General features: G+C 32.6%; 2 protein-coding genes across 2 annotated transcripts; both read left to right on the top strand.

The window, feature by feature from the left end:
* Positions 1-944: 944 nt before the first annotated feature.
* On the top strand, positions 945-3,009 carry LOC110698443 (40S ribosomal protein S25). The gene is made up of 4 exons (XM_021875868.1): positions 945-1,065; positions 1,182-1,256; positions 1,355-1,489; positions 2,663-3,009. The coding sequence occupies exons 1-4, from the start codon at positions 1,063-1,065 to the stop codon at positions 2,792-2,794; spliced, it is 345 nt and encodes a 114-aa protein (XP_021731560.1). The 5' UTR covers positions 945-1,062; the 3' UTR covers positions 2,795-3,009.
* A 6,596-nt stretch (positions 3,010-9,605) lies between these two features.
* LOC110698442 lies at positions 9,606-10,667 on the top strand. Its single transcript, XM_021875867.1, has one exon. The coding sequence runs from the start codon at positions 9,820-9,822 to the stop codon at positions 10,492-10,494; it is 675 nt and encodes a 224-aa protein (XP_021731559.1). The 5' UTR covers positions 9,606-9,819; the 3' UTR covers positions 10,495-10,667.
* The last annotated feature ends 1,159 nt before the right edge of the window (positions 10,668-11,826 follow it).

Below are 11,826 nucleotides of genomic sequence, written 5' to 3'. Positions count from 1 at the left end.
GTGTCGTGGACAAAATCTCCGATGTCGGGTTTTATTTATGATATTTTGTGCACCTGATGAAAAAGTTGGTGTTGTTATGGCCACTAGTCAAAGTTCATGCTACTACGTTAATTTGTCTTTTTTTTTTTTCTCCAAATTTATCTTCGTGTTTCTATCTATATATTCATTATTTATTCAAGATCACCCAGCATGTCTTGTTGTTTTGGGTAGGACCTTGCATTCGCCCTTAGTAGACCAGTTTTCAAAATACCACCTTGCATCCGCCCTCAGTAGATGTATCAGTTTTCAAAATATCATCTTGCATTCGCCTCTATTAACTTTATGAAATTCTCAAAAATTGATATAATATGTCGATGGTAAAAAAGTTATATGAAATGTCCAATAATTTATCCCCGTTCCACTGTGGGTCCGAACTCATAACTTTCTCATACTTTTTTTTCTTAAAAAAAGGTAAGGAAAATAAGATTAGAAAGCCCTTCTCACGAAGGGAATTCCTAACGGGTCAGATTAAAGAATAGGACATAGGATAGAGCTATTACAAACATCAATATCCATATTATCAGACACTAGACCTAACATTAGCGATCCAAACTACTGCTTGATTTACTTCTCGGTAAATGTGCTGAATACTCCAATTATGAAACCGAGTGAGGAGAGACCGAATGTCTTTGATAATATGTTCGATCAGCCAAGGGAATGCCCAAGTGCCTTTCAATGAGCTCGATCTACTTGAGTGTCTTTGATAACTTTCTCATACTTGTCTATCCTAAACCTATAGAGGATACCAAATAGGTCCCAAACACTGTATTCGTTTGGATCATTGAATTAATCCTTTTGGTTCTATGCTTCTATAAGCCTGCTATAATATACCCATATTATTATAACCATATAAGCCCAACTTTTTTTAAACTCACACAGTCCAGAAAAGCCCAATAAAACCTTCAAAACCTAAAAAAAAGAACATTTATATTCAATCTAAAACCCTAGCTCGCTTCACCTCCTTTTTATTATCTCCTTCCTTCACTTTCTCTCTCTTCATTGCAGTTCCGCCTCTCTTCAACCATGGTACACATTTCGATTCTCTCTCCTTCTCTCTCATCAAATTACAGAAAATTGATCCCTGATTTTCGGTTTTATGTGTTTGATTTATAATTTTCTGGGTTTTTTTCGATTAATTTCAGGCTCCAAAGAAGGATACTAAGGCTGCACCTTCATCAAAACCGGCTAAATCTGGTGGTGGAAAGCAGAAGAAGAAGGTTAATTTCTTAATAATTCATCTCCTAATTTTTTATCTTTGATAATTTGTATGTTTAATTTGAGATCAATAGATTTTTATATTGGGTGAAAATTGCAGAAGTGGAGTAAGGGAAAGCAAAAGGAGAAGGTGAACAACTTGGTGTTGTTTGATAACGCTACTTTTGACAAGCTTCTTTCTGAAGCTGCTAAGCAGAAGGTCGTTACTGCTGCTACTCTTTCTGAGCGTTTCAGGGTATGATTTCTATCTAATTCCATCTCAATTTTTTTGTTTTTAATTTGATTTGATTTTTTTTTGCTTAAAGTTCTGAAAGTTGTATTAAATTTGGGTATTTCGATCTGATTGTATAAGTTAGGATTTTAGGGTTTTGAATATATGGTAGAAAAATACAAAAGAGGTTTTATTTGTGATCTGATTAGGTTTCGTCGTTTTGTGTTTTTTTGCTGGTTTGTATGATTTATATTACGATGTGTCAGTGCGTTTAGTAGTGATATTTGAATATTTATCAAGCTTCGGGTTTTCTATGAATTTCTCTGAATATAAATTATTAGGGCACAATAAAATTGTTGTGCGATTTAGGGTTTACTTAATTAGAATTTAGTGTTCATTATGAGTGAGTTAATTAGAATTTACTGCAAATGAATTAAGGTATTTACTTATCACGATTATTAAGTGCCCAGGTGTTTGTAGTTGAAGTTTTTCTGCCTTTTTTATGACATATGTTTGTGTTATGAAGCAATGTGAGGTAGACAATTTTGATTGATATACACATAAGAATGATGTGCTGAATTTGTTGTTGCTTTTCAATTTCTAGTAGTATGATATTTCTAGTAGTTGTTGGAGATTTGTCAAGTAACTATTATTACGAGGTTTCATATATTGTATTATCTAAAGACTACAACGGATCCATAGTTTAGACTTAAGAATTTAATTAACATGCAATTATATAGTCTTCATTGTTGGGTTTGTATTGCTGTTGTGTCAGTGCTCTTCTGCTTAACCGATCTCATAGTGAAGAAGGGGTGTTGGAATTGATTTGATCTTGGAGTGAGACTTTGATTGATTAAACAAAATTGAAGTGACCATCCCTTTGGGTATATTCTTTTATAGAGAGAACCTGTTTAAGGACATGAGATTATGTTATCCTTGAACAGCAGCTGTACTGTTTTTTCTTCCTAAGCCTTGGGTTAGTATTGAAGTAGCCGTTTAATTATATGACCGAGTCAAATAAATACTTGAACTTGTGTGTAAGTTCTTATGGCATTGTTAAGCTTGTCACTGATTAGCCTCGAGATCAATGTTCTTTCGCTGATTTCAGTCTTAAATATCTCTGCAACATCAAAATATTAGCTACACTAATTCCTTTTACTGATTCATCTACACTGTTTTTGGTTTTCCTTCTGTCAGATTAATGGGTCTCTTGCAAGGAGGGCAATCAGAGAGCTTGTGACAAGGGGTGCTATTAAGATGGTAGCTCATCACTCAAGCTTGCAGATTTACACCAGATCAACCAATGAGAAAGTAGTTGCTGCTGCTTAATTTCTTTAGTACATCTGATGGTTGCCATGGGCAGCTAGTTTTGATCATCATCTTGTAGGATAATTTTGTTTTTGACACCTTTCTTTGAGGCAAATACTCGACTAGAACTCTTAGCCTTCGAGAAATTATTTTATTTCCATCGTTGAACTTTCTACTCTCAGTGTGTTAAGAATGCAAAATTTCTATTAGGAAGTGCTTTTTTTTCATGATTCTCATTGCTACTCCGTCCTTAAATGATTGAAAGTGTTGATTGTGTTGGCGATGAGGGGCATTTATCAGGATTGTGTTTTATGAATCTGATAGATAGAGGAAAATTGGGAAAAGTAAGACGAAAACAGGGAACGTTGTGGATAAATATGTGATAATTATCCATCAATAGTGTTAAATTGTACTCCGTAATTTTGCTAAGCATGAGATGAACTTCCATTTGTTGTGGATACAATTATACTCTTTAATAAACAAAGGTTTTGATAAACAATTACGGAGTATAAACAACCATGATCGTAATAGGGATGATAGTGGGTCGGGATAAATGGGAGACCTTGGGCGGGGATGAAGGGACGTTTGGCTGGTGATGGGGTGGAGATGGGAATAAGTGTACCCGTCACTTATTGGCATTAACACCATATCGTATGAATTTCGCCAAGTAAATGACAATAAAGATTTGTTAGAAATGATAATTTTTCATATTATTGTGATATAATGTGGTATTATGGTAGTGGGTTTGGGGCGGATAAGGTGGGTATGAATATCCAAATGGGTGGTGGGACGAGGATGAATATTAGCTTGTACCTGGTGGGGCGGGTATAGATGTGAATATTGTATCCGCCATTGGTGGTGGGACGGAGAGGCGTATGGGTGTGGAGGTACCATCCTCTGCATCCGACCCGTCCCATTGTCATCCCTAGACGATGGTAATGGTGAGAGGTGTGACACTTAAAAAAACAATCCATATCTGTTTAACAATGATAATGGGTGGGTTAGGGTATGGTAACCCAAAGAAGGACTTTCATCACCATGTATGCATGCATCAACAATGATAATGGCATTAATGGGTGGGTTTGGTTATGGCAACCTAATGAAGGATTATCCATATTTATGGTAGGAACGGTCCACTTAGCCTTAATTTTATCAATTTAGCTGGTTACACTGTTACACACATAAGCACACAGACAAACACCCTTTCCTTAATTACCTACATCTTTAATTAATTCAAATCTACCTTACATTTATATGACTGACTAGTGATACGTAGTTACATTCTCACAACACTAGCTAAAGGAAGTTAATGTGGGCTAAATGTTTTTCCACCTCCACTAAGTATCACATACTATTATACTAAGTATATATGAGTATACGAATGCAACAACAATGATAATGGGCGAGTTTGGGTATGATAATGTAATGAAGAATTTCCAACGTCTTAATAGACCACTGAGTTAATGATTGAATTTATCTCTATTATATCACTATATTATAATTTTAAAACAGTCATATAATCAAACATAATTAGTCTCGAGATTTTATATACTTATTGGTAGACCTATTGTAGTTTTAAATCAATTGTTATGAACACCCCCCAAGTCCCCAACATTCATCTGTTTTGTAAAAATTTCTCAAAAACCGTTCAATAGTGTGAAACGGATTATAGCCTTTGTTTTTAGATAATTTTCGACAATTTTGTGCTCGGTAAAGAAGAGATGGATTGCTTCCTATGATCCACGGAAGGCCATATAAGTGGTTGACTGGTTGGTACTGTCCATTTACCCTTATACTATCAATTTAACAGGGTACATACACACCTCCTTTGGCTCCTTAGATTATCTCAAAAGTCAAAACCCACCGCAGGCTTTTATATGACTAAGTGACTAACTGGCGGAGTTACATGGTTCCAAATAACCCTCGTTACATGCTCACTTAGGCCCCGTTCACTTTATCTTATTTTTGCTGAACCGAAATTATTTTTGCTGAACTGAAATTATTTTTACTGAACTATTTTTGCTGAATTGCTATTATATTTCTTTTTTAAGTTTACTGATTTTTAGTGAACATAAATTATTTTTGCTGAACTGAACTTATTTTTATTGAACTGAAATTATTTTTACTTAATATTATTTTTTTAAGGTGAAGTGAACAGGGTTTTACCCTTACGAGGGTTGGACGTCTAAAGGACTACAAAAGTTAAAGAGAGAAAGTGGAAAAAAGTACAAAGCATGTGCAAAAGGGTAAATCAGGAAGTGTAGTGAATAAAGTTAAAAAAGTGAGGGTATAATAGTCTTTACATACAATCCAAAAATAAAAATAGGAACAACATTTTGAATCTCCAAAATAAGAAAACAGAAACTATATTATGGGACGGAGGAAGTACTCTTTATAAGCTGGAGGCTTGTGTAAATGAAGCCAATGATGAAAATCTAATTAATTGAAACAAGAATGGGCCCAATCCATGGGCTTGGGCTATAAGTATTTGGATTGACTATTAGATGGAGAATATGAAGTACTTCTTTTTCAATCTGATAAATGTCAGCAGAGAATAAAAATCAGCTTTTATATTTAGCTGGTTATATGAGATTAAATTTCGTTCACATAATTTGTCCTTATATCTCTGAATCTCTCTACCAAATACATATCTGATCACGAATAGCTATAATACATTTATCTCTTTTTTAAATCGAAATGAACCTTAAACTCAAAAGCTTTCTTAATGCCATGTATCTACAGTATATCTCTATACTAGTACTAGATAAAATATTAAACTATTTTCTGAAAACTATTCATATAATAATTTTGATGATATATAAATATTTTGAAACTAATATAGTTTTAATGTATATTCTCATAGATTATTTTAAAATAAGTTTAGTAAGATAAATTTTACAAGTATATAATAATAATCAAGGATGGACTCCAGGTATTGTATTTATAACCGTGAAAGTCAAATTGTATTTGTACATAGGGATATAAAAATAAGGAAATGAGTTGGAAAATGCAGTGGATTACGAAGACTTGTCATATTGCATGAGAATTATATGTTGGATCTGATGCATTATGGTCATATCCGACGTGACAAAATCCACTTTTTAATAGGCATACACCACAGGTGAATTAGGAGGATATTATAGTATACTAATTATCATGCTCTAATGCACGCATCGAAGAGATTGAGACATAAAATATACAAGTATAATTTCTGATAAGGAAAAAGTTTGTTAGAAATGGAAGAATAAGCATCTCTCTCTTGCATAGTTGCATGTGATTCAAACAATCAAATATCAAATCACATGAAATAAGAAATGCAGTATGAAATATGAAAAAATAAAAAAGATTCCGACCAAATTAAATTTTCAAGCCTTAAAAATACATATTTGTCTAAGATTGAAGGTTTATTATAAGAGAACAGGTTTATAAGTTGCATGCATACACATTATAATCCATGAAAATAATTTAATTTAATTTCTAAATTTGGTAATTTGTTTGTAATTATTTATCTCTAAATCAAGAATTTATCTAATAATAGCATGGGTATAAACTAAAACGAATACACAATCTAGGCATATCTATCTCTTGCATATAATATGCCCGTGATGGTAGAATTTGAGGCCGAGTAGGCTTCATTCATGCACTTTATTTACACAAGTAGGTTTCCAATTGGAATTTCAGACGTGTTTCATTTAATTTGTAACTATAGTATATGCCTATATGGTGTACATTATTGTACAATATTTGATGTCTTTTGCAACTTGTTTATGCATGCACTATTATTGTCCAATACTTTAATTTGTGAAAAAAAAAGAAAAAAAAAAGCAATACTAAGATTTGAGATTAAATCCTGAATATTATATTTTCTATTCGTGATTATCGACAAACTCTACATACCTAATAAAAAAACTTTAAAATCCATAGCAATTGCCAATTACGCGTATCTCTCATTACCACATCTCTTCTCAACATTTCTCTAAGCAGAACTCTCGTGGGAACTTGTGTTAGACAAAAAGATGTATCTTTTGAATCAGCTACATGCAAATTAGAATCAAAATAATAGAGTTACCACTTTTCTCCATAATTTTGAAATATAGAAAAATGAATGAAGCACACATGCTGATAATTTTAAGAGCATTTTAGCACAATTCTTCTACCCTTTTGCAGGATGTCCACATAGATCATTGTCAGATAAACTAAATAATTGACCAAGACAAAGATTGGCTAGCTAGGTTTGCTTTTGGTATAGGTTCCAAAAGTTTCAATCATTCACAAAGATTGTCTGCCAATTTGTACATTATATTATATAGGATTATATCATGACAAAACTTAATCTATTACTAATGTTTTGTTTAATGGCCTGGATTATTAGTGTAGTAACTAATACTCTTGTAGTCTAGCTAGTGTTAATGTGTTATCCTAACCTCCTAACTAAGATTCAATTCACTTCACTTTTAATATGTGAAGTTTGTACAATTCTTTCTTTTGGTCCTACTTTAAAGCTTAAAGTATGACAATAGAAATCATCTTTAAATTTTTGAAGGGACATTAGTGTACACCTTATAAGATAGTCTATTGGTCGATTCAAGCTGAATTCAACTCAAGTATTCTAAATCAGTTTACTTGTACTAGAGGTTGGATGATCCAGAGTGATTTGATGCGAGGTGTGCATATGTTGGCCTTATTAAAAACCAGTACGATTTGTTAAGGAGTTTGTATGGTCAAGTGTAGTTCTAAAGATTACGTATAAGAAGTTAAAAGTAGACATAATAAGAATTTAACAATAAAGAGACACACGTCGCTTAATTGGATTATCCTCCAATTGTGCATATGTAGATTGACAGAAGTTGTGCTTTTCCTTTGCCTCTTACAATGGTCAAGAATGTGCGTGCAGTTGAGATTTGAGCATATCTAATAGCTAGATTAGCTAGCTACTGATGCATAACAAATGACTATCAAATGCCTACATATATATAAAGTGTAGCCTAAATCATTTACCAAGTATATATAAATGGTGGGGTGGCCATGAAAAAAATGATAGTCCGTAATAAACTAAGGGTTAAAATTCAATCTCTAAAAGTGAACTACGTGATCAAAGATAATCTCTAAAAGTGAACTACATGATCAAAGATCTATACTATAGTGAAAATAAAAGTTAAAACTATTTTTATTATCACTATTGTTTTACTATAATACTATTATTTCTCTAAAGCAGAGATATTTATTCTACTCTTTTAGAAGAGTTCTAGACATTTATAGTCCTTACTTAATATACTAACCTAGTAACGTTGAAAATATGGTCAATAATGGGTCAAATCTCAGCACTAAAAAGTACTTGTAATACTTTAGCTCTAGAAGTTCACTACGGCTTACAATACGCACTGAAATTATGGTACTCCTTACAAGACGATTTTAAAAAAAAATATATATCTTAAATTGATATTTATATCACACTGCATGAAAAAAAATTATGCATTTAATCGAATGAACTGTTGGTTACTTTATCATTATGACAACTTACATGTGTTGTAATCCGTAATAACTATTTACTCTGTATTAGATTGGTTGTAAGTGTCTTCATTTATACTCCACTTCATTACAAATTTGTGCTCTCGAAAGTAATATAGATTAATTTGATCCATCACCTGCACAATAAACATGCTATGGAAGGGCACATATGCATCTCCGACGACCAACTTGCGATGTATGTACACCTACCCTTAACAACCACCATCAAATATGGACATCAAAACACGTCGTTGATGCACCAAAAGTTTATACAATGTCCAAACTAAGTGGTGCAATTATATATCTGCAACCCTTGATGTTAGTATATGGTTAGATACGCGAAAAATTGATTGTTGTAACGTAACACTATCTTTTCAAAAGCAAATAAAAACTTAAGAGAAGCTTATTTGATATGAATTTGATGTCTCCACTCTCCACCATTTTGATATCTCCATCATGGTCTCAAAGTAACGGAAAGTTTAACAGAAAAACGGTAAAATTTGAAGGGACCTACTAAAATAAAGCACCAAAAAAATAAATAAAGACCCAAGACATATTGTATACAAGTATACATTATTTTTAATTTTTAGACTAAAGTTGTTGCATTATTTTTTTTTGGTGGGGCTATGAAGTAATTGGTATGATTAAAGTGAATTTTGTCAAGCACAGTGGAAGTTGATTTTAAAATTTATGGCTGCTAATTTCCGTGACACTATCTTAGTAAGGAAGTAAGAAAAGGATGGCCAATGATAATGTTGTCTTTTGCCACATGGCAATTCTTAATGGCAAAGAGCCTAATTTAGGATGTGACAATTTAGCTTCTAACCTAGTTCTCTCTTCAGGTTAGCTAAAACGATAAAACACGATAGTTTACCTTAATCAATCATTTAATCCGCACTTGTTTGATTTAACTTATTTGACTGATTTTAGACAAAATTACAAAGTATTTATTAAGCTTTTGATAGGCATGTTTTATAAGCCACACTAATAGTGTAGCAATTGAAGAGTTAACTAAAACAATGTGAAAAAAAAAAAAAAAAAAACCCTACTACGTATCTAATATGGTGTAAAATTTTATCATCTATTATTATTTCAACAATGAAAAAAAAATTCTTTGGTAGAGGTAGCAATAAAATTTTAAAAACATATAAATAAGCACTAAATCATAGATAATAGATTTAGTAAAAGTGATTAAAAGAGAAAAGATGTTCCTTATTCTATTATGTATACCAAACCCACACTCAAATAATTTTTCTAAATAAATCACTAAAACTAATTACTCTGAGTGTACTTTACTTTATATCCTTTGCCTTTATATATAGTGGCTCACTCACTCTTTGTGCACCCAACTCAACCATTTTTCTCATTATTTCTCCTTCACACTTCAATTTTCCCTCTTAATATCCAAAAACTTAATTTATCAAACTATGTTTTGATCGCAAATTTCAATATTCCAAACTCTTTTTTTGGTTAAGATTATTAAGCTAGCAACTAAACAATTTGCTAGCAAAAATTTCTTCAACTTTCTAGATTAGCAAATGAATCCCTTAAACATAAACCACATCAAAGTAGAGAAAGCAAAATCCATCAAACTTAGGTACCAAAAACTAAGAAATATCACACATTTTTTTCGAGTTTTCGAAATCATCCTAATTCTTGCAGTGATCTCAAGGCTATCCTTTCAATTACCCTTAGCATTATTCCAGCTATCAAATGAATTCATCCACACTTTATCTATCTTCCTAGTTAGCCCTCAGTTCGTGTTCATCTTAGGGAACGCAATCGTGATCACTCTTTTCGTGAACTCGGGGCATCTAAACAGCAACCTTAAGTCACCTAAAACTTCTTCATTAGAGCGTAAGAACATGAAGACAGTGCAGAAGTCTGTTAAGAAACAGGTAATGCCAGAGGAAAACGCGATGATGGCAATGATTTTTTCGACTTCAGAGCAGCAGCAGGTGATCAAAATTTACCACAGGAGTAAGTCTGACAAGGTGAGGAGGGAAAAGGTAGAGGATAAGTGCTGTGGATTACGAAGGTCGAACACGGAGATTAAGAGTTTGAGAGGTTGTGGATGTAGTAAGGTTGCAAAAGAAGGTCATTACCCTGAAGATCATATGAGTAATGAAGAATTTCAGAAGACAGTAGAAAACTTTATTGCTAGACAACAGAGGTTTTTGAGAGAAGAAGAGTACTCTGCTCTTATAGAGTAGATTTTTGTGCAATAGTACTACTTTGTTCTTGCAGAAGAATGGGGGGTTGGGGCCTGGGGGGGTGGATTTTAGTTGTTTTTGGAAGGTTTTTGTACAGTTTTACTTCTGAAAATGGTAGTGTACTTGTTATTTGCTATAGTTTGCCTTAAGGGTTTTAAACTTTAGTATAAAAATACAAGTTTTTTGCTTGGAAAATTTCCTGGACTCTTATCTTTTTTCACAATTAAGGTCTTTAGTACATGTTTTTTTGATACGGAAAGGAGAAGTGTCCTATAGTATTGAATTAGAATCTCGCATAACTCAACTAGGCTTAGCCGGCTCAGCCTAAAAGAAAACCTCGAGGTTTAAAGATACAAACCTTTACCACTAGACCATGCATTACTTGGTAAGGTAACATATACGTAGGTACTAAGTTCAAATTTCACTCTCTCCATTGTAATAAGTAAACTTGTTATACTAGGCATGTCCCCTGTGTGATCTGCTAAGAAATAATCCCCTAAACTATGATTTGATGTAATTACATATATAAAAGGTTGGGACAATGTGACAATAATTAAGAATGAAGGGATGCCACAGATATTATTCGAATCCAGGCCGTCCTCTACTTGGTTTTGACATGGGTCTGATAAACCAAGATCATCATCACCTTGTTAAGTACATTAATCAGCTTAAAGTCACTAAGAAAGGTAAACATTTGTTTTTACTAGCTAATTACATTCTCTAACAGAATCAGATGCTCTCAGATATGCCAATACATTCAGATGCTGCAGTTAATATATTATGTTAATCTGTTTGCATGTCAAAATGGAAATCTATTAGTCAATCACCTCTATTGGCTTAAGTTAGTGTTGTTTTCACTTGAATTTCAATTATGTCACTTTATCTAAACTAATTAATTTATCATGAGCTTATCTTATCTAAATTTATATTATCAATTGAACTTTTTAGCTTTAAGCTTAATTTATCCATATAAGTATATAATCCAACTTCAAACTTATTAGACGACCTAATATAAGTGAAATTAAGATAAAGAGGTCAAGATGGAAAAAACAAGGCCTAAAATCAAAAAATTCCAATCTTATGATTTTATCTAAGCTTCCACTTTCTAAATTAGCAATTTAGAAATACCTTATTTTGTCTCTTCTGTATCAATTGTGAAAAGGTAAGAGAACATAATAAACAAATCCACAGTAAAAGTGAAAAAGGAAAGTTTCATATGTATATCTTGAATAAGGTAATAAAAGGCTAAAGCCATGAACATGTAACACGTTTAGTTATGTCACTTGTGAGTTGCGACTATAAATTTCTATATATACTTTTAACTACTTATTC

The sequence above is a fragment of the Chenopodium quinoa genome, unplaced genomic scaffold (assembly GCF_001683475.1).
Source record: "Chenopodium quinoa cultivar QQ74 unplaced genomic scaffold, ASM168347v1, whole genome shotgun sequence".
Lineage (NCBI taxonomy): Eukaryota > Viridiplantae > Streptophyta > Magnoliopsida > Caryophyllales > Amaranthaceae > Chenopodium > Chenopodium quinoa.
The sequence above is the reverse complement of the archived record's forward strand: the minus strand, read 5'-3'. Positions and strand labels throughout refer to the sequence as shown.

What these genes read in the sequence shown, in the direction of transcription:
- LOC110698442 (XM_021875867.1), top strand. Translation starts at nt 9,820, where the DNA reads ATGAATCCCTTAAACATAAACCACATCAAAGTAGAGAAAGCAAAATCC.
- LOC110698443 (XM_021875868.1), top strand. An exon ending in GTGGAAAGCAGAAGAAGAAG is followed by an intron (nt 1,257 to 1,354) that starts GTTAATTTCTTA and finishes TGAAAATTGCAG; the next exon opens with AAGTGGAGTAAGGGAAAGCA. An exon ending in CTCTTTCTGAGCGTTTCAGG is followed by an intron (nt 1,490 to 2,662) that starts GTATGATTTCTA and finishes TCCTTCTGTCAG; the next exon opens with ATTAATGGGTCTCTTGCAAG.